The 23,304-nt window shown below is 41.3% G+C and overlaps 1 protein-coding gene across 14 annotated transcripts in view; it reads right to left on the reverse strand.

Annotated features, from left to right (window-relative positions):
* The window catches only part of UNC80 (unc-80 homolog, NALCN channel complex subunit), a 160,464-nt gene that overhangs the window by 43,571 nt on the left and 93,589 nt on the right, over positions 1 to 23,304 (reverse strand). For 11 of the 14 annotated variants that reach the window (XM_081189824.1, XM_081189832.1, XM_081189828.1 and 8 more), the window contains 18 exons: positions 22,456 to 22,556; positions 21,306 to 21,503; positions 20,826 to 20,933; positions 16,536 to 16,674; positions 15,351 to 15,532; positions 14,208 to 14,339; positions 11,931 to 12,117; positions 10,128 to 10,259; positions 8,720 to 8,863; positions 7,052 to 7,152; positions 5,457 to 5,543; positions 4,416 to 4,599; positions 3,114 to 3,208; positions 2,381 to 2,470; positions 1,552 to 1,653; positions 1,166 to 1,346; positions 569 to 837; positions 19 to 153 (listed from right to left, as the gene is read on the reverse strand). In XM_081189824.1, coding sequence (XP_081045950.1) covers positions 19 to 153; positions 569 to 837; positions 1,166 to 1,346; positions 1,552 to 1,653; positions 2,381 to 2,470; positions 3,114 to 3,208; positions 4,416 to 4,599; positions 5,457 to 5,543; positions 7,052 to 7,152; positions 8,720 to 8,863; positions 10,128 to 10,259; positions 11,931 to 12,117; positions 14,208 to 14,339; positions 15,351 to 15,532; positions 16,536 to 16,674; positions 20,826 to 20,933; positions 21,306 to 21,503; positions 22,456 to 22,556 — 2,567 coding nt within the window. The remainder of the gene's footprint in view (positions 1 to 18; positions 154 to 568; positions 838 to 1,165; positions 1,347 to 1,551; positions 1,654 to 2,380; positions 2,471 to 3,113; positions 3,209 to 4,415; positions 4,600 to 5,456; positions 5,544 to 7,051; positions 7,153 to 8,719; positions 8,864 to 10,127; positions 10,260 to 11,930; positions 12,118 to 14,207; positions 14,340 to 15,350; positions 15,533 to 16,535; positions 16,675 to 20,825; positions 20,934 to 21,305; positions 21,504 to 22,455; positions 22,557 to 23,304) is intronic. The other 3 variants (XM_081189821.1, XM_081189825.1, XM_081189826.1) reach the window with 2 other exon arrangements.

Genomic DNA, 23,304 nt, shown 5'->3' on the forward strand with positions numbered 1-23,304 from the left:
GAATCCATTTGTACTCACAGGAAACTCCAAGAGAGGAGCCACACTGGCAAACAATTGTAGTACAAAGGGCTTACGATGTAGAATGTAAAATTGACGGCAGGCAAACTCAATTGCTTGACGGAGCTGTGGGTTGCTTTCGTAGTCAGCATATACCTGGACAGAGAGAAAACACTAAAGGTACTATTTGATTGATAGGCATGATGACCCATTGCAAAGTCACACTCTAAAGTTCCACATTTCACTGTTCCTTCTGTTCATTGGATGGATGGATGGATGGATGGATGGACAGACAATTTGGATTTCATATTTCTCTACAAAGCCACGACAATGTGGCTCATGTCCTTAAATCATGTGAAGAACTGAAACGCTATGTTCTGAAGTGACCAAGTGCAAGGAGCAGATACGGCCAGTGCAAGAAGCAAAATCAGCACCCTCTCTCCACATCAAGGAGCTCCAAGGCAAGTTTAACGTAACAGGACTTTCCAGCTTGATCAGGGCCCTTCACAGTTGCAGAATTGACTTCATGGCTAGTTCAGGCCTGTTCATTTCTCTCTGGTGAGAGACTCACCTGGAGCATAGTGGGGAGAATCCACTGGTACCCACTGAGAGAGAAGAGGTGGTTGAAATGTACGGCTGTGTTGATGACAGTGGCAGCATATTGCCTCAACAGGGCACTGTCCTCAGGGTGCAGGATCAGGGCTCCATTGAATACGTTGAGAAAGAGCATAATTTCATCCCCCCAGGGAAATTCACTAGGCATCCCGAGAAACATCTCCTCTAGCAGTTTAATCCAGAGGCTTTTCTGAAGGGTGTCAAGGCCAAATAGCTCCTTTCCAGCTATAAGAACAAGGTGAGCAACATGAGTTTCAAACACAGCAGCTTGCTTCAAAGATGAATAAACACCTGACATTCCAAGGAAAATCTCCACTGTGAACCATTGCCTCTGCAACTATGCTGACGGCGGGTGGGGAAATGTAGTGGCTGCTTTGTTTACATATTAGATAATAAAACACACCACTAGATCCTTTAACTTACATCTTTCTGATCTGAAAATAACCTTGTTATATTATAATAAATATTAATGTTATCAATTGGCATTTTAGTGTACTCAGTCAGCAAAACAGAGCTTCTGGAGTTGCAGCCAAAGGCTTTCTCCTTGTAGTACCTTGTGGATCACTGAAGAGTGAGAACTCGGCATCAATGGCGCTGCGAGGGAAAGAGGGCAAGCGGAGAAGGTCTTCTTGCAACAGAGACACATGAGACTGTTTGTGAGCAACGGGGATCTTCTGGGTCAGAGAAATGAGGAACAGAACCCGACCCACTTCTTCAAGCTTGCGTGTGAACACCTGGTAAAACAGCCAAAGAAAGAGTCTGAAATTGTGTATGCACACATAAAATGTATACATTGACACAGGAACACTAGTGTCCAAAAACACACCCACAATTAGGTCTTGAATCTGACACCTAGTTAACAGATGCTTTGTTCCACTTATCCCCTAGCCTAAAGCAAGTAAAAATAGATGCACAGCTATTGGCAGGGGGACAGAATACCTGTTTCTGAATGAGTTCTTGGCCCCTTTCTGGGTTCATGTGTACCAAATTCAACTGGGGAGATACTGATCTTCGAAATGGATAAATATCACGGACATAGGTCTGAAGTGGAATGGGGGGGAAAAGAAATATATTTTACCAATAAAATAATGCAATTTTAATCACAGCAGTAATAATGAATGTTCTTTAATAGTAGCTGAATGCTGTGCTATCTGTGGTTACTCATCTAATGTCTGTGCATTAAAAACAACAACAACAACACCGAGGTGAATCATCCATGTTTCTGACTCTAAAACTGGATGAATGCTCTTTACTCCAAAGTTTTAAAATTGCAAGATAAAATATTTCTTGTAGCACATCTTTTTCCAAGATGGTGCAATTTACATAGAAAAGCACAGTTGTCAATAGCAATGAAGGGGACGGGGTGGCCCTGTGAGTTAAACCACAGAGCCTAGGACTTGCCGATCAGAAGGTCGGCGGTTCGAATCCCTGCAACGGAGTGAGCTCTCGTTGCTCAGTCCCTGCTCCTGCCAACCTGGCAGTTCGAAAGCATGTCAAAGTACAAGTAGATAAAGAGGTACCGCTCCGGCGGGAAGGTAAACGGTGTTTCCGTGCGCTGCTCTGGTTCGCCATAAGCGGCTTAGTCATGCTGGCCACATGACCAGGAAGCTGTCTGTGGACAAACGCCAGCTCCCTCGGCCAGTAAAGCGAGATGAGCGCCGCAACCCCAGAGTCGGTCACGACTGGACCTAATGGTCAGGGGTCCCTTTACCTTTACCTTTACAATAGCAATGAATGCATGAAATCAGCTCACAAAACATTGTCTTACCTTATTATAATGAATAAGATTCCATCGTTTATCCATTAAGAAATAGTTGGAAGATTGCGATTCAGATATGTTAAAAAATTCTAAACACTCCTGAAATGGAAAGAAATAAGCAGCAGCTGTTATCTTTTGAGCAAATCATATAGGACGTAATTTAAAATATCTTATTTGGGTTCCAGAATACTTTTTCATTCAAGAAAGCTATCTATTTTAGACTCTAAATTCCTCCTGTGATCACATCTCATCTCTATAAACCACTGCCTGTAGAAAGGGGGATTTTAAAAACTGCATAGTTTTTCAAGAGGATGAAAGTATTTGCTTCAGATCTGAAATACTGGAGATTCTTTTTAAAAAGTTATATTAACTGATGTAATTCTGCAAGTATTTTATTGGTCATTCTTGTGAATATAAGGCACAAGTAGGGTGGTAGCTGGGAATCCCTTCATGTCCTTAAACAATTTCTTCTGCTTAGGATAAGAGCTGCCTGGTTTCAGCCATGTTGGCATGTTAATGTTGAATCCAATTTTCTTTTATTTACTCTATTTCTTTGCCCCATACACTGGAGGAAATTCATGCTTTTACAAGTCCAGTCTTTACACATCTAAGTTGATACCGGGACAAATAATTCACAGAAAAATGAAGCTTCATATTTCATTACTTCCATAATACTGGTGGATTTGAAAATATAGGCATCAAAACATTGTTCTGAATTGTTTTAATAAAATAGTATTCAGACCTTTAACAGAGCTTCAAACTGAGTGTCCTCATGGACTGGTAACTGAGTTGGGATATCACATTCATTTTGCCCATGAACTACAAGGGTCTTGGTGCCTACAAAAATATAATATAATATTGTCCTAATATAATTAGTATAATACAAAGTCCAATGTAATTAGTATAATTTAATGTCCTAATATACTATACCAGACTACAAAAGACCAACGCTACTGGTAATATTAACCCTAGCATACATGGTTGTTAGAAAAAGAAAAGGGGGGGGGGGAATAAAGTACTATTTCAAAGCCACTGTTCAGTGTCTATATTTCAGTTTATATTTATATCCTGCCCTTTCTCCACAGAACCCATGGAACTGTACATGCCCCCCCCCATGTTATTCTCACAAGAACCCTGTGAAGTATAGGTGCTTTAGTTGAGATTCTTGCATTGCAGGGGGTTAGACTAGATGACCCTCAGGGTCTCTTCCAACTCTACAATTCTATAGGTAGGTTAGGCTTAGAGAGAATGATTGGCTCCAAGTCACACAGTGTGTTTCATGGCTAACTGTGACACAATGCTGGCTCTATTGTGTAGACAGCAATCTTTTGTTTAGAGACATCAACAGCTAGGAAGTGTTTGTGGTTAATATTTTATGAATCCTCAGGGGATACTCTAAGAAAAATAATAATATTTGAGAACTCGGGGGGGGGTGTTGTTAAAAAGGATGATTTTTGGATCAGTGTCTTTGTTGTTCACACTACAGCAGACACGGCTAACACAGAACTCACAAGGACATACTGTATATTGCAGCCCATGGTTATTTCTGGCAGGAATCCAGCATACAAGCTTTGAAGGTTGGTGAGTCTTTGTGTGTCATGCAGGACACTGCAATAAAATGTCGTTTCTGCAGATGGGTACCAGTTCTCCAAATGTTGTGGCTGATACACCCGCTCTGGTCAACCCCCCCAGTGGAGTTGGAAGAGGGTGGGGAAGTGGCCTGATCAGCCAAAGAGGGTGCCCATCACTGACCTGCCAAGTCCTTTGTGGGGGCATATTTAGTTTAGTTTAGCTTTTAAATTAATAATAATAATAATAATAATAATAATAATAATAATAATAATTGTATTTTAAAACCCTACTTTAAATTTTAAAACTGGAAATTAATTTTTTAAGAGAATTGACTTTGAATTGTTTAATTAAAAGGAGAGCATCAAAAATAATGAGAAAGAAACACAGCAGTGCTGCAGCAGCAAAAAGTGAATATAAGAAGCAAATTCGGCTAAAAGGCCCCCGTCTATGTACTGTATAGTGAATTCCATACCAGGCATTGAGGCAGTAACCAGAAGCTTCACTTCGCATTGTTCCTTCTTCATAGTCTGTTTGAGATCCTTGAAGAATAGTCCTTCTACATATCCTACAACTTCCCACAGGAAAGTCAGAGTCGCTGAAATAGCATCCATGCCCCATTCACATGGCGTGCGCACAAAATACATGATCAGTCCCACCTATGAATCACAAAGATACAGGCTGCATTTGGCTTAGTTCTGCAAAGAGCACCAGTTAGGCACATATTAGCCCTGCTCTAGAGATCCTCAGTTTCAAAGTATAATGTATTGCACTTTGGAACTCCCTGCCTATTGAGATCAAGCAGGCGTCTTCACTGTACTCTTTTTGGCGCCTGCTATAAAACTTTCTTATTTTATAGCAGGCCTACCAGATGCTTAGAAAGCTGAGGTAATTTTAATCTATTTTAGAATTTTAACTTGTTTTCTCAGTTTTATTATTTTTCTCAATTTTATTATTTTACCTTTTCGTGAATTGCTTTGAGGATTTTTACAATCAAGCAGTGTATAAATAAAATAATAATAATGAATGTGAAGTCCCCCTCAGGGAACACGTGTTGCTGATTGAAAGAGCCTCTGGACTGAGTCTTCCCATCTAGTTTTCTGTATGCTGTGATTCAGTCAAGAGAAAGAGTTCTAACTTGCCCCTAGCCTGATGAGTGAGATTCATGTAGCTATGAAGACTTTGTCTGACTAGCAACAGCAGCGACCCTGTTCTTTCACAAACTTTTGAATCTTTAGTGATCATCTCTCAGTAATGTTAAATCATATTTCAGCCAAATTCAGGTCCACTTTGTTTTGATTCCTGTATTTCTATTTCTTAGTCACAGGACTATGGGTATCAGAACCAACACCACAATATCAGCCAACTGTATTTTGCCTTTATTACACTTTGGGAACACCCAGCAAGTCTTTTCTTGGGTTTAGGGAGGTGCAAATCAGACCAGTGTTTACATTTTGGAGAAATGTGTAAATAATGGCTACAGTTTTGGTTCTGCAAGGGACTCAGAACAGCTTACCAAGTAATTAAATAGAATATGGGATGTCTGGGCAGGGAAGTCTCCAATGTTGAGCAGAAGTTTCCTCAGCATATACATCAACTCATCCTAGAATAAAAGCAGAATTTGCTTTTCAGCTTTATTACTTTCTTCTCAAAATTTAACTCACTTTTACTCTTTTCATCAAAAAGGATCCACTCCACAAATACATATGAATACCTTCCATTGGTTAACTTCACGGCTTCTACTAGGATAAATTATTGTACCCAACTTCCACCCCTGCCAGCTGGACAGGATTCCTAGTCATTCACTTTCACGTTCACTAAGCTGGAAATCCATAAAACCTGGAATGAAGGTACAGCTATGTACCCTAGTCTTGTCTCAATAATAAATAAATGTATTTGATACTAGTATCAACACATAAAAGTTAAAACCTTCATATGAAGGTAACATTTCTCTAAGATAAATATGTTTTCAAAAGGCAGAATATGAGGCTTGACCAGGGCTTTTTTCCAGCCAGAACTCAGTTCCAACACCTCTCAGGTAGGCACCACTGTTTTTCTAAGAGAACAAGGGAGGTGTTCATGGTGAGTTCCAGCAGCTCTTTTTCTAGAAAAATAGCAATGGGTTTAACCATTCAAATTGGTCATAGCTCAGTGACAAAGAGTTGCTTATAAAACAGCTACTGAACTCCATATTTCATTAACATGTTCAAATAAACCTGAAAGCTGTGAGTTTTACTAATAAAATTATTTCCCAGAAGTTCCCCAGCCATCCTTGTTTCAAAGGTATCTTCTTATGTACCCATTGACAATATAACATTACAAATGTAGCAGGAAACCCCCCCCCCAATCATTCAGTTTGTACAAACTTCACACACACTCACACACTACATACGCTACGCTTCTGTTATAAATTCATAGAAAATCAACCATACATCAGATTTGCACTGTTCCACTTTTATTTTACTCCATGAAGGAAAGACTACAAAATGGGGAAGGTTTGATACAGGGCACCATAACCCCTTCACCATCCCAGCACATCCACAGGAGCCCTGCCCAGTTGCTATGCCAACCCTGATGGTCCTAGACAGAAGACCACCAAGATCACAAAGAATTTGCATATGGGAGTGGATTCAGCATGGACTGGAACAAAGGACAATAATCAGCTCTTCCCTCTGGGGGCAGGAAACTGCAAAGTCCCCTCTGTCACCTGGAAAATGACTCATGGGGAGGGGGAGAAGGGAACCAGCCAGGTGACAGGACACTCAGGTTACCACCACCACCCCTCCCTCAACTCCTCCTTTCTGTGATGTATGCGTGATGTTTCTGGGGCTGGGCTTGACTTACAGGATGGGAATTTCAAAAGTTTTTATAAGGCCTTGCACACCATTTTTCTGTGTCTTTCCTCTCTCCTGCAAGTGAGGGGAGCACCCTGTTGCAACAGTTCAATAAAGGCCAAGCCTACAGGCTGCTGTTTTGCTCCAAGTTATCCTGGTTGGTGTCTTTGTTTTTTTGTCCAAGGGAGCCCTCGGATTTTTCAGTTAACACAAACACATACAAGAAGTTCCACTGGTACATTAATTTTAATTGTATACTAGAAAACAGAGTCTCTACCTGTCGATTGCTGATGGTAAGTTTCTCCAGAAAATGTCGAAGAACTGTAGAAGGATCTTCAATAAGACAGTTCCACAGGACTTGCTGAGCCACGGCACTCACTGCACAAGACAAAAGGAGACGGCTAGTCTGGGCCCCATTTCAGGAAAAAGTAAATGTCACATGGCAATAACTAATGATTCACATTTTTTTTTTAGCTAGGCCAGGTCCCACATAGCCTTGTGAGACTAAAATCAACTTGATTTTTTAGTTTACTTCTCTCTTCTGCACATAACCAATTCTTTGTGTTTATTTTAAATTATGAGCCATCTGATGGCAACTGTGTTTTCACCTTTCCATGCAAAACTTAAGTTGCTTCCCAATAAAGCTCTTTAGAACAGCTGAGGCATTGTTATTCTACAACTGCCTGAAGTGGAAGTTCCACATTTGCAGTGCAATTCTATACAGGTCTACTTGGAAATAAGTCCCACTAAATATAACAGAATTTACTTTTGTTATATAATACAGGACTGTTATGTTATATTAGGACTGCAGCCTTATTGTACTATATTATATAGTCAAAATAAAAAAATTCCTTCCAGTAGCACCTTAAAGACCAACTAAGTTAGTTCTTGGTATGAGCTTTCGTGTGCATGCACACTTCTTCAGATATATTATATAGTGATATCTTTCCTATGGCAATGATCCTTCTACAATATTTTACTTTTACTTAATTATGGCTTATTTAGTGAAATATGGAACCTGGAAATAGGAAACTTTTGAATACAGTAACAGTAGTCCTAAAAACTTCAAAAGCACACTAAGTGCTAGGAATCATGCTCCAGTTACAACATGCTCCAGTTACAACATGAGAAAATGGTACTTTAAATGGCTGTTATGACCTAACAAACCATTTATGGAACCAACCATGGGATTATATAAAATTTATTCCTGTAAATTGCTTCAATTATTTTGTTGAATGCAACAAATCAATTGACCTAATTCAGGCAATAAAACAAATCCCTCTGCCTATAACAGAAAGATAAGGATTTCTCTACCAGCCAGATACTGATTTTAAGTGCTAAAAGGAGGGTGAATGCTTTAAGAGTTTTAGGCTGCAATCCTACTTTCCAGATAGTCTCCTTTAAAAAAAACAAAACAAAAAACCCTTCCTTTTTGATATGGAGGAAAGCGAACAACATAAACACCACCAGAAAATAACCCCCCCTTTTTTTCCACTGGTGGGGATGAGTGTGAGGGGAGAAAGAAGAGCTTTTCAATTCTTTGGTGTGTTTTTTGTGTGTGTGTGTGGGGGGGGTTCCCTCCTGGATTGTTAGCAGGCTCTGAATCAATAGCTGAGCTCTAAGTGTAAAGAGACCAGTGAAGCTGAAAAGAGTTTGCTGGTTTGTGTGAGGGCTTGTCCTCATTTCTTATTGGTTAGGAGGGAGAGAGCAAACAAAGCAGGAGATCAGGTGCCTGCAAATTATCTGCAAATTATCTGTAATGTGCCCCCTGGGAAGCTGTTAAGTCTCCCCCTTTTGTTCACCAGTATGTTGCCTTGCTGAAACACTTATCACGATGTTATTTCAATACCGGTATTCAACGATATGGCAATTTATCCCACAGCCCAAATTACTGCACTGTCGCATTCATTTTAATTATTCTAAAAACCCTTAAAACTAAAAACACCTGCTACTCCATCCTCCCGGACTTCTCCGTCTTCCATTAAGTGGACAATAGGGAGCACAGCTGCACAAATACATGCTGGGAAGACTGCCTGTGGGGGTTGGGGCACATGATGATTTGGTGTGTGCTCCGTCGTGTGTTCCTCATCTAGGGGGGGAAACAAACAGATATAGTGTAAATGGAGTCCCGCTTAATAATGAGTCTGTTTCTCATAAGAAAACATTGCAAATATGGAAAGAGAAACACATTCCTAAACCGCAATCTAATCCAGCACTGACTGCAAGTTAATTCAAGCATTCAAAAAGGAGAAGGGAGTTTGAAAGCATGGCGAGATCTTAAGAGCCCCCACATATATAAATTATACATAAATATAATTGAAGCTTGTCACTCCTTCGACTGAAACCATATACAGTGGTAGCTTGGTTTAAGAACAGCCCTGTTTACGAACTATTTGGTTTACGAACTCCGCAAAACTGGAAGTAGTGTCCCAGTTTGCGAACTTTACCTCGGTCTAAGAACGGAATCCGAACGGTGGAAGGGCATCGGCGGCTGGAGGCATCCTTAGGGAAAGCGCGCCTGGGTTTAAGAATGGTTTCGGTTTAAGAACGGACTTCCGGAACAGATTAAGTTTGTAAACCGAGGTACTACTGTACCTTAGATACCTGAAGGAGCATGATCTGCTATACAGACCTGCCAGTGTGTTAAGATCTATGAGAGAAGCCCTCATGGTAAGTTACCCTACTACATAGTAAACTGAGGGAGGCCTTCTTGGTGACGGTGCATCAATTATGAAACTCCCTTCCCTGAAGGGAAATCCAGCTGGTTCTGACTCCTGTGAGGCTTAGGAACCAGCTAAAGAATCACACTTTTGCTTTGGCATTTGCAGGATATTTGGGCCTGTTTATTCTTATTATTTTAGTTTTTTTTCTGACTGTTGAGAGTAATGTAATATATTGATTCCTCCTGTCTTACTACATACTACATTTTATATAAGCCATTCTGGGACTGCTATCACAATACACAATGGGTTTTAAATAAAATAAAAATAAATGAAATCCCTGATTCAAGCTATAAGCAAAGCCAATGTATGTAACAGACAAAGCAGCTCCAGCGGGCTCTTCCCTCCCATCACCTGTCGCCTGACAGCACCCATTCCATCAGGCTGCAGTGATTGAGGGGAGGGATTGATGGGAAGCAGAGTCATTCCTTTGGCTCTGCTGAGAAACCAGCTCCGTTGGGCTCCTTCTCTGCCAGAACCAGTCATGTAACTTTAACGACTAGTCCCTGAGATGGTTTGCATTTCCTCTGGGAGGAAGAAGGTATAAATGCTTTGAATAAATACATAATCAATGCAAGAAAGAATCTATGGCATTTAACAAGACGATCAATATCCAGTCTTAAGCTGCATTACCTTCAGCACTGACTGCTGAACGCACTGACCAAACTGAGCCACGGCGGAAGGAGTAGTTCCTGTGAGATGTGCTGGAGGTGCAGGATGGGCTTACAGAGAGGCGGCGGGACGCCAGGTTGGCAACTTCTTCTACTGACGGAACAAATAGTAGATGTAAATTTTGGTTTCTAAATCCTAGTTCTATGCTGGTCTACTGGCCACAGTGATCCATGCGATGGTCACCTCCAGGCTTGACTACTGTAATTCGCTCTACGCGGGGCTGCCCTTGAAGTTGTCCCAGAAACTCCAGCGGGTGCATAATGCTGCAGCGAGGCTCCTCACGGGGTCTCTGCCATGGGAGCATATTCACCCAGTGCTTTTCCAGCTGCACTGGCTCCCGGTGGAGTACAGGGTCAGATTTAAGGTGCTGCTTTTGACCTTTAAAGCTCTTCACGGCCTAGGACCCTTGTACCTACGGGACCGCCTCTCCCGGTATGCCCCACGGAGAGCTTCAAGGTCCATAAATAGCAACAACCTAGTGGTCCCGGGCCCTAAGGAAGTCAGATTAGCCTCAACCAGAGCCAGGGCCTTTTCAACACTGGCCCCAACTTGGTGGAACGCTCTGCCTCATGAGACCAGGGACCTGCAGGATCTGATTTCTTTCCACAGGGCCTGTAAGACAGAGTTGTTCCGCCTGGCCTTTGGCTTGGAGCCAATTTGATTCCCTCCCCCTCTTTCTTTTTTTCTTTTCCTTTCTCCTCCTGTGATGAGGCTACATTTTAATATTTTAATATTTCAATATTTTAATGTTGTATTTTAATTTTGTTTTTAAGTTGTATTCATTCAACTTGTTTTTATTATTGCTTGTTAGCTGCCCTGAGCCCGGCCTTGGCTGGGGAGGGCGGGGTATAAATAAAATTTATTATTATTATTATTACTACTGTAATAACATATCTCAACAGTGAAAAACTCAACAATTGTTAGTGAACTGAATGCTTTTTAAACAACCAGCCTGCTGGGAGGAGCACAGAGAGAAGAAACACCATGGTGCACCTATAGCAGCAAAACCAGGTGCCTTCGTCTGCCCCAGCTGCAACAAGGCAAGCCTCGGTCTCCAAAGCAGGCACTGTAACTCTCCGAAGGTTTGACTTCAACCCTGGAGATAAATGGATGCCAGCTGGCAGCAACAGCCAGGTGGTTCCCAATCCAGATCAAGATCGCACTGAGGACAGTTCTAATCCATGGCTTCTATTGGGATTGGGCACGGCTTCTATTTGCTTCAGGAGGAAACTCCCATTGTCACCATCTTCCATATAATACCCCCCTCAGTCCTCAAACAACTGAATCTGAGCTTCTCTTGTCTTCTTTTGGGGTTATGCAGTTTCCTGGAGTGTCAATCCTGTCAAGGCTGCCAGAGGACCTTGCTGCCAACCCTGAATATTTAAAGACTATTGTCATATGCTACATACTGACAAACACTTTCCCCACTCCATTTTTAATCAGCAAGGGCAATTACTTTAAGAAAAAAATAGCTACATCAATCCTGTTTAAAGTAATATAATGGAAATGAGGACTGTTCTAGTCTTCTTGTGCTCATTTCACAACAAACCTTGAAAAAGCTCTCAGTCTTTTTCAACAGGTGACAATGCTAATAAATTGTGCTCAAAGCAACTAAGTGCTGCTCCTACTTCTAATCATCAACTGAATCAAAAATCGCTCCCTTGTAACCTTGAATTATCTTTACTGCAATAAAATCATGAGCAATTTATGAAGATTATATTACATCCCCAGTACATTTGCCTTATCAGACTCTAGTAATCACACCTTCCTCTTCCTGCTCCACGCTTGGGGAACAGCTGGGCTCATAGCAAGCTTCCTGGGTGATGGGGATAGCAGTGATCAGACTAGCTTCTCGGCCCAGACGTTTTTTCTCTTCTTCCTGCTGCAGATTCTTGAGAATATGTTCTGCTCGCTGATGAGAACGTGACACTGCCCGGGCTGAAAATGACTTCTGTAAGCAAACCATTGGGAGGTAGGCTATGTGAATGAGTTTGCTTGGGTTTTATACAGCACATTTTCTATTTATCATCCATCCATCCATCCATCCACATTTTGCAGTTTATGAGTATTCTGATTAAGTTTTTAACATGGACGTAATTTACTAACAACCTTAATAAACTATGGAAACATTCGAAGCAATTTGTTAATAGAGATTACGTACATCAGAAATGTAGCCAGTTCACACTATGTCTACTACATGTGGTATATTACAACAATCTAATGCAACTTTACATGGAAGTAGGCGCCATGGTATTGGTTTATAAATCACAGCACTGCTGCCTGCATTGCATGCAGAGATGCTGTATTGTATTGTCTCCCATGATTGTTTGTTATGGGGTGGTTCAACTAGTACTTGTGAATGGTGCTTGCTGTCAAAGAGAGGTTCCAGGCTCAATTCAAGGTGAAGGTTATTCCTTCTATAAAGCACTCTAGATCATTTTATCTCCTCCTATAAAGCCCTCTAGAGCATTTTATCACACTGACTGAAATCACTAAGGAATGCACCCAAAATGGGAAGAACTGGTTGTTGAAACAGAGGAAGATTCTAGTCCCTTGGAATTCAGTTCCAACTGAGGTTTGATACCGACTAACCCTAAAATATGTTTAAAACCAAATAAATGAGAATGTGTCAAACCTGTCCACTTTCCCTCACTGAGTACAGTGGTACCTTGGGTTACAGACGCTTCAGGTTACAGACGCTTCAGGTTACAGACTCCGCTAACCCAGAAATAGTACCTCAGGTTAAGAACTTTGCTTCAGGATGAGAACAGAAATCGTGCTCTGGTGGCGCGGCAGCAGCAGGAGGCCCCATTAGCTAAAGTGGTGCTTCAGGCAGGAGCACTCCCTCTTCGCTCAAGAGGTTTTGCGTTGCTTTCGCTGAAGCCAAGAGAGTGAGAGGGATTGGTGCGCACTGATCCCTCTTGCTCTCCTGGCTTCAGAGATAGCCATGCAAAGCCTCTTGAGTGCAGCTGGAGCACTCCTGCCTCTTCGCTCAAGAGGTTCTGCATTGCTTTCTTGTTTTCCTCCACTAAAAACTAGGTGTGTCTTATGGTCAGGTGCGTCTTATAGAGCGAAAAATACAGTATATTTTTCCCCAATTTTTTTGTTTAAAATTGAGGGTCATCTTATACATGGAATGTTGCAATTATTTATTTCGGGCTCAAAAAGTAGGGGTTGTCTTATACATGGGGGCATCTTATACACGGGAAAATACGGTAATTGCTTTGTCTCCCCTCATTCTTGGATATTCATGGGAAGACCACAGATTTTCTCTAATACCCTTGCTTTTCTGAACAACCTCAGAAGATTTTGGGTGTTTATCCTCATGAAAAAGTATTTTTGCAAACTAATGCACATTATAGTAGCAGGCTACCTCAAGTGGTTTACCATGTGCATGGGTATATTGGTTCTGGGTTAACAGACACCCACAAAGATGTACATTCTGATGCAGATTTGGCCTCTGCTTTTTCAATGCTGCTTGTGCAATACTTTACATATATAGACACTCCCCATGGAGTGGAACTTTCCCATGGAGAGGGAATTGTATGGAATTGGACATCTGGAGGACTGCTGTAAAAGTAAAATATTTTTATTTAGACCAATTTTTATTGATGAGCTCCATCCCTTTTTAGTAAAAGCATTTCTTGAATTCAATGTATTTATATTTTGTCCCTGGACTTGGTCTTTTTATTCAGGATAAAAAAGCTGCTTTAATGGCTGTGTTTTTATGGCTGTGTTACTAATCTAAGATCCCTAGAGCTATTTGTTTGCTTTTCTTCAACACTATTAATATTGTTGATATAATATTCTTATTAATAGTAATTCATGTATTGAGAGAATCATTAAAATGATTTTAAAAACCCACATCCCACATTATTTTTCATGTGCTATGAAATGTACTAAAAATGTATTTCAAAGACACTTAAGGAGTTATTTGGGTGCCTTTTACCTGCATGTCTTGTTTTGCGACTGTCTCACTCTTCCCACAAGCAGCGTATCATTCAAAAAATAAGGCCTACTTCAAGAAGATTTTTTACTTACGGATTGATCTTCATTAATTGGGTCCTGGACACTCCCACTACACTGTGGAACCCATGGAGGGTCGAACATGGGGACGGATGGCATTCCCAGAACTGGGGATGGGAGTGTGAAGTTAATGCTAGGTGGAGGAATCTAGGGGAAAAAGATCAAGACATCAAAATGGGGGAGAAAGAGACTCACATAACTAAAAGCTTCTGTAGAAACAAATCCCTTCTATCTATACTAAATATTTCCTGTTTCAAGAATGAGGAAATGTTCCAGAGTCCAAATATGAAAGACCATTTAATTTCATCCATGGGATAAAGATGGAATTACAAGCTTCATTATGAAACAAGAAGTGAAGGCTAATGATTCTTTAAACTAAGTAACCTATTGTTATGAAAGACATTTTATTTATTTATTTTTAGAAGAAAATAACCTCATATTTTCCCCTGTGTGGGATGTCAGCCTCACATAAGCAACATGTTTAACTCTAATTAATGCATGAAGGGATTAAGAGCATAGAGCAAGCCGTCCCACCAGCTTTAGCTAGGTCACACTCCCTCAGCTTGGGAGGAAGGGTTACAAAGCATATTCTGTCACTCTGTGTGGCCAACGCAGTGTCAAAGCCACCTATACCTACAACAATAAGGGGAGAAAGCTTTGATCCAGGAAGATCCACTCTAGTATCAGACCAAAGGCCTATCTAGTCTAGCATTCTGTTTTCACAGAAGTTAATGCAGCTTAATAACCTCTTAGCTCCCAGAAAGCTGGATATAAGATGTGAGTATGTATCATATCTTCTTACATTTGTCTGCTACTCCCAATAAATCAGATGTGGTATAATGAATGGGATAATCTGAGCTGTCACATGACCTTAACCCGTGTACAATTTATTGCCACAGAATGTTTCAGACTCCTTAAAGACGTCAACAGTGTTAATTATAGTCATATTATAAAGGGAGTCTCATATTCCCCCCATTGCATCTTGGTAAGTTTTAATTTCTATTTTATTTTACTGTAAGTGGTTGTCTAAATTCAAAGTCTAAAAAATGTGTTGTATGGAAAGTTAAAAAAGGAAAACAAAACAAAACAGGATTTTGAAGGTGTATTCTGGTGCCACAACTCGAACACTTAATTGTACCAGACAGTGTCACAATTTACCTTAAAGATTTGCTGAGCTCCTTCCTCCATCCGAGGCCACACCTGATACCTAAATCTCCAGAGGGTGTGGAATTTAAGAATGGCATTCAACCTTTGCACTGCCTCAGGGTGATGAAATTCAGACATCAGCATATCCGACACTGCCTCTGGCACTTTCACAGCACATAGAAGGAACATGGCAGCTGCAGGAAGCAAATATTTCATGAATGGTGCGTATCTGTTTTTAACCTCTTATGTTTTCTGGGGGGGTTTTGTGTGTGTGTGTGTGTGTGTGTGTGTGTGTGTGTTGCTGTAAAATTCTTTGTTTTTTAATGACATACTCATAAAGAAACAAGAAAACCTGGGAGACACCTTAATTTTAAAAAGCAGTTCTGGAGGATGTAGTTCAGATCTATGCCTTTGATTGGTTCTTTGAGTAAATGGTTAGGAAACTGCTGTTTTATGAGCAGATCTGGCAGCAAATGGGGAGCTACTGTGGGCCACTCATTACAAATTTCCTGTGTGGAAAGCATGAATACTACATGCAGCAAGAAGAGAAAGGGTGTGTGTGTGTATGTGTACTGTCTTAGTACATGTAGTAGCATAAGCAAGGGCTCACATAATATCAGAATAACACGACTGTTCCAGGGGACAGAAAATTCCCAGGATCCAAAGCTGGGGGAGTGGGGGGAACTGCTATGGGACTCTGTACCACTGCCAAACCCGGATCACTAATATTGCACGCTTGAAAGAAAGTTGAAGTTTTCATCTTGCAAATTCCAAAAATGAGGGATGCTCAAAAGTTGTAACATTACTTGAGAATTCAAAAGATATTTTGAATAAATGAATATAATTTGCTTGGCAAGTATAAAGTGTGTAAAACTGCAAAGAAATCATTCAAAATGTTTGGCAAGTACTTGCAGTTATATAACAGATAAGAGATATACTATATAATTATTATTTAGCATTACCTGACATTTTCAGAAAATTAAAATTGTTTGGTTTTCCAAAAGCAGTTTCTGTTGCTTCTTCATCAAATGTAGACTTACTAAGCTAAATGTTGTCCAATCACAAACATTATAGCCTCATTATGATGCCTCACACCCAAAAACATATTTTTAAAGACTTGTCACTGAAGAATTTTACAAAAATTATGTTTTGCCCATTTAAAATGGCTTGAGTGCCAGAGGAAGAGGACTTTCTTACCTGCTGCCCCAGCCATGTGCTCATCCATACTGAGCAGCAGTTCCCATGCTGCAGGCTGGATGTCCCCATACATCTCTTCTGTGAGGATGGGCGCTGCCTTAATTAACAATGACAAAGGTGCTGGAGACAAACTCATCACCTGCAGAAAAGGAGATCATGCTGTACAGCAGAGCCAAATAGCAATTAAAAGTAAGAGGACATTTATAGCCCCAAAACATGCTTGATCCGAAGAACATTCTGCTGAGTTCAGCGTGGACTATGTACTAGTGTTTAAGTATGCAGCATTCTCCAAAAGCCCTGCTTGCACCTCATCAACCTTGTTCAACAAGACTTATAAGTGGAGATTTTTATCCCATCTGCATTTGTACTGGAACTATTTTTAATTGTTTTTATACATGGAATCATTTCATATTGTTTTACATTTTCCTTCTCTGTGGTTGTAGACAGCTTTATCTGTTCTATAACGCTGAATTTTATTGTTGAGGGTATGGGATGTTAGGGTAGTATCTATAGTGGAGAACATGTCCCCCTGGGGTCCCACCCTACAGTCAGCTCTCACCTGTAGCTCCTAGAAGCTGTCAGCATGTGATAGCGGCCACACCCTGGGAATGGCTTCAACTGGTTGGCTAAGCCAGGTGAAGGTAGCTGATGGGTTTCAAGTAGAAGTTAGGGACTTCTGCTGCATGTGAAGACAAGCTCTGGCAGATTGAGTGGAAGAGACCAAGAGTGGGTCCAATGGTCAAGAAGGTGGTTTCTGCACATCCTAGAGGGAAGTGAGGGGCAGATGGGGCTTGCCAACCTGGGAAGTTAGTCCATCTAGAAAAAGTAAAACTCTGATCCTAAACCTCCACTACCTTGCGGGGCATCTTTGGAGAAGAAAAGGCTAAGGAACAAAGCCTAGACAAATCTGGAGTGGAGTCCCTAAGCCAGTTGGATGGCGCTTTGTACACCTCCTTCCAGGAACTCCTGTAGCTAAGCTCATGCCAAACATTTTGCTCTTCCTTCCTATGGACCACATCAGCGAGTCCGAGAGGGAGGGTCTTGTTGTCTGGGCAGCCCAGGATCTCAATGCACACTTGAGGCTTGAGCCTTGTAGAGGTCACGTCGGTGCTCCTAACGCACCTCACGGACCCACATCCATTGTCTCTCGCAAGATGGATACCAATAACATTTTATCATTATAAGCTGCCCTGAGGCCTCATGGGGGTATTAAACAAACAAACAAACAAACAAATGAAAGAATGAAATCCATTGCCTAATTCAAGAATATTACATTTAACAATTTTGAGTGTATTTCTTGTCCGAAGGACCAGGGATATAGGTATGCACATGCTTCTTTGTTCTTTATATATTTACTAATTAAAAAAAAAATTAAAGGAAAATTACATTTCACTTGCAGCTCCTTCATTAAATCCAATACATATTTCATCAATATTTTTTTGGAAGCCTCCCAGAGTGGCGGGGAAGCCCAGCCAGATGGGCGGGGTATACCGGTAAATAATAAATTATTATTATTATTATTATTATTATTATTATTATTATTATTATTATTATTATTATTATTGACCCCGATATTAATTATGTTACTATGATCAAACATCAACTCAAATGAATCTGTTTCCAGGCCACTGGCTATTTTGTATTCTTATACAGAGCTAAAAAATATTGTGTTCAGTGCTAGGGCAACACAGCATACTATGAGTGCATTTTTAAAACCAAGTAACTGTTTGAAAAGGAAAACACAGTCCTTCGTCTGAAAAAAACTATAATCTATTCTGGACATATTAATAGAATCAAGAGATTCATAGAATCAGAGTTGGAAGGGATCCTGAGGGTCATCTCATCCAACCCCCTGCAATGCAAGAATCTTTCCCCCAACATGGGGCTCAAACTCAACAATCTGAAATTAAGACCGACGTACCTACTACTATAAAGACCTTTTCCCATGTTATGTGATGCATACACGTGGATGTGAAATCATACAACCTATCACACATTCTTTCCAGGGGCATGCATGCAAAAACAGTGCCCTGGGACAGGCAGGGTCACTTAGAATATTTCTGCAGGTACAGAGTCTTGTGATTGTTACATGGGTCCAGGAAGCAAAGACAGCTTACATTTGGACACAGTGGGCTTATCTTTAATAATTTTGCACATTGCTGCTGCAGCAGTGGACCTGGACGACAATTTGTGGGCACACACGAGGGTGGAAGTCAATGGCATAATGGTATATGAAATTAAAAAGGCAGGAACTCAAACGGCAGCTGGGATCAAAAAGATGGGAACTGGGAATTGAGATGGTAGAATCATAGAATCATAGAGTTGGAAGAGACCACAAGGGCCATCGAGTCCAACCCCCTGCCAAGCAGGAAACACCATCAGAGCACTCCTGATATAGGGTTGTCAAGCCTCTGCTTAAAGACCTCCAAAGGAGGAGACTCCACCACACTCCTGGGCAGCAAATTCCACTGTCGAACAGCTCTTACTGTCAGGAAGTTCTTCCTAATGTTTAGGTGGAATCTTCTTTCTTGTAGTTTGGATCCATTGCTCCGTGTCTGCTTCTCTGGAGCAGCAGAAAACAACCTTTCTCCCTCCTCTATGTGACATCCTTTTATATATTTGAACATGGCTATCATATCACCCCTTAACCTCCTCTTCTCCAGGCTAAACAAGCCCAGCTCCCGTAGCCGTTCCTCATAAGGCATCATTTCCAGGCCTTTGACCATTTTGGTTGCCCTCCTCTGGACATGTTCCAGTTTGTCAGTGTCCTTCTTGAACTGTGGTGCCCAGAACTGGACACAGTACTCCAGGTGAGGTCTGACCAGAGCAGAATACAGTGGCACTATTACTTCCCTTGATCTAGATGCTATACTCCTATTGATGCAGCCCAGAATTGCATTGGCTTTTTTAGCTGCCGCGTCACACTGTTGGCTCATGTCAAGTTTGTGGTCAACCAAGACTCCTAGATCCTTTTCACATGTACTGCTCTCAAGCCAGGGGTCACCCATCTTGTATTTGTGCCTCTCATTTTTTTTGCCCAAGTGCAATACTTTACATTTCTCCCTGTTAAAGTTCATCTTGTTTGTTTTGGCCCAGTTCTCTAATCTGTCAAGGTCGTTTTGAAGTGTGATCCTGTCCTCTGGGGTGTTAGCCACCCCGACGTGGTAGCCAGGAGTACTGTTTGGGCAGAGGGTGGTTCAAATAGTGAACAACAATGAAGGGTGGAAGCAGTGGAACCCAAAAAAGATGCATTCAAAATAGAGATGGCACCTGTGAAAGCGAGTATAAAGATGGCCACCTCAAGCACAGCCAAGTGCCCTGAAGGCAAATAAAATGGGTGCAAGATGTGGCTACAGCTGTGCGCTGACCAACTTAGTCCAAACAATTCATATCTTTCAACTCAGTGACAAACATTACATCAGGGAATTAACTGTAGAAAATCACTTTAATTAATAATTAGACACTGGGAATTAATTGTAGAAGGAATCACCAAGGAGATGATTCTGCCAACCAGAAATAGAAGGAAGAATGGAAACAACCACAGAATTAATTAAATTGGTGATTCCAGAAGAAAGAGGAAAATTTCCTGGCCAATTAGAGGAAAACACACAAACCTAAGCACAAGATACAGACAAACCAGAGCAGAAAGTCAAGCAAAATACAAAAAGGGGTCCTGAGCACACATAGCAAAAACAGATGAAAAGACACTGAAGTACAAGCCCGAAAAAAACCCAGAAATTACATTAACACCTGTAAATCTCAAGTTGGTATCCAAAACCATAATTATATGGCTGACGACCTCTGACCAAAAGACTGACTCTAGCACAGGGCCAAATCATGCAACGTATCAGGCAACTTAAAAGCTCCTGCCTTCAAGTACTAAGAGAAGCTAAACCTACCTGGTTCCAGTACACCAGCCCAGGAAGAAAATGCTAGCATTTTTTAGTCTTGCAAGAATGGCCTAATCTAGCAGTTCCCAATCTTTACCAACCACAGACCACTTGAAAACTGCTGAAGACCTTGGTGGACCATTTAATGATTCTGCCCCCAGCCTGTCTGTTGTAACAATTATAATGCACTGTGTGTTTTTAATTATATTTTAATTGCTTCTTTTATTTCTTATATTGTATTTCATTGCATTACAAATTTAATTCCATGAAATTTAATTTCTAAAGGGTTCTTCACAGACATGCCGTGGACCGCCCAATTCAAGGGGACACATATATTAAAGACAAAAAAATGATGTTCCATTAGCTAGTCTGTCAGTCCTGTAGGTGACACACTTATTACCTGATGCCTGATGTATTTCAGCATTCCAGAATCCTTCTTTCCTTCAAGGTTGGAATCTGTCACTCTCTTCTTCAAGGAGGGTGTTCTCAGGCATGACTTGTCTGAACACTGAAAGAGAATTGGATGGGGGAAATGCTCTAAAAATGTTTTTAGAGGCCACCTTACTTGTTGGGGGAAACTGATCTCACAAGGTGCCTATTACTAATACACATACACACACAAAATAAATGAATTATGGAGCTTTCCCTTTGGTTCTCAGGACATGAGTGACGTGACTTCTGAGAATGAGATAAGCTGAAATACCCACCCTTTTCTGCAACCTGATCTCACATCCAAATATCATGCTAGTACAAGTTTCCCTGGCCAGCATGCTATGAAAAGCTGAGAAATGCCCATGCAATAGTTTAATATGCATTAGGTAGCTGAGTTAACTGGAATAAATGCTTGTGTAACCAAGAAGTATTTTGTCAGCTTGCTTACCTCTTTCTGTTTTTTGCTCCTAGCCACATTGTTTAGCAAGTTATTCTCTTTGAGTGAATCCACAGTGTCTCCATACAGAAGTTTGATGGCTCGGACAAGGCGTGCACAAGAGCGACTATGATGGAGGTAACAGTGAGGGTGGCAGTAGTCAATGTGGGTGCAAATGAAACTCTGCTGGTTGCATAGCAGTATCATCACCTGGAACAAAAAGTATGCCCAGATATTTCAGTAGAGATACAGGGCTATGTTTGTACCAAGAAAAGACCACAAAGAAAATATTGAATATAACTATAAATTAATTTATCAGTGAAAAGCAAAATAAGCTCAGCTCAGCATTCAATGCGCGGAAAAAATACTATATTTAATGAATGAAAAACTTATGGGACTTGATTTGTTGCTGACTTACATCTGGCCATGAGGTCTGGAATGACTTAATTTTACCTTTCTTTACTTTGGGGGTTTACACCTGGCTTCCTTAAACTCGGCCCTCCAGATGTTTTTGGCCTACAACTCCCATGATCCCTAGCTAGCAGGACCAGTGGTCAGGGACACTGGGAATTGTAATCTCAAAACATATGGAGGGCCGAGGTTGAGGAAGCCTGGTTTACACTTTCTTAAAGTGATGCCTTAAAGGTAAAGGGATCCCTGACCATTAGGTCCAGTCGTGACCGACTCTGGGGTTGTGGCGCTCATCTTGCTTTATTGGCTGAGGGAGCCAGCGTACAGCTTCCGGGTCATGTGGCCAGCATGACTAAGCCGCATCTGGCAAACCAGAGCAGTGCACGGAAACGCTGTTTACCTTCCCACTGGAGTGGTACCTATTTATCTACTTGCACTTTGATGTGCTTTCGAACTGCTAGGTTGGCAGGAGCTGGGACCAAACAACAGGAGTTTACCCCGCCGCGGGGATTCGAACTGCCGACCTTCTAGGCTCTGTGGTTTAACCCACAGTGCCACCCGCGTCCCAAAAAAGTGATGCCTTAACTTGTCTCAATGGGAATTTTGGGCAGTGAAGGGGAGAGCAAACACTGGAGTAGCTGGGGGGGTCACCATTCGGCCCAAAAACATATAACTCTACCCTGATGATCAGCTGTGAGTTCTGTGTGCAACAAGCTGAGATTCTAGGACCTCGCCAGTGATCTCTACTTACATGCAGCCAAGACATATTCCGGTGATAGTTCTCTTCGGTGCCTGTGCTGCTTAATACTTCAGGTTCTATACTGGGTTCACTTGCACTCCAAGGGCTTCCTTCTTCAAAAGAAAAAAGATACACCCAAGTAGTTTGGTTTTTTCCATGCTTCCTGTGGTGTTTTTTTTTTTTAAAAAAAAAACCTATGGTATATGCTTGTAATCCAGGCCAGTTTCTTAATGTTACATGTCCTAAAGGGTGCCAGAAATGACATGCCATTAGCATACCAGCCTAATGAGCCAAACACTGATGGAGTAACATTGGCTATTCTCAACAAATGTCAGACATTTCCCCTTATTCTCATTCCCAACCCAACCTTCTTCTATGGCCCCGATTATCCGCTGGGCTGGAAATTACAAGCATAATTCATAACAGCCATTGAAAGAACAACTAATCAGGGATAAACGTTACTCCCTTTTCTGGAAGAGGGGAGGGTTAAGTAAAGAGAAGGAGAATTCTTGCATCGTCAAGATGCTGCAAAATTGTTGGTTTCAGTGATCTGCATTGACTGGGCTCTGTGGTTAAAAAACAACACCAAATGTATGGTCCTGCAGCGGCAGCACTTTTGCTATAACTACTGCTGCCGCATACAGGCTACAGCCCTACGAGGTCCCATCAAAGGACTCTAAAACGCCTGGGAATGAAAGGGGGAAAAATCCTGACAAAAGCTAGAGGACAAAGGCAAGGGGAGGGCTCTCTCTGACCCCAGAGTTTCCTGGATTTATTTATTGCCAAATGGGCCTTCCAATTTGCCAGACCTTTAGCAGAAAATCTGAGTATTGGAGATTGTAACATTAGGATTGGCTTAGT

The sequence above is a fragment of the Podarcis bocagei genome (genome assembly GCF_964188305.1).
Source record: "Podarcis bocagei genome assembly, chromosome: 1".
In the NCBI taxonomy this organism is placed as follows: Eukaryota; Metazoa; Chordata; class Lepidosauria; order Squamata; family Lacertidae; genus Podarcis; species Podarcis bocagei.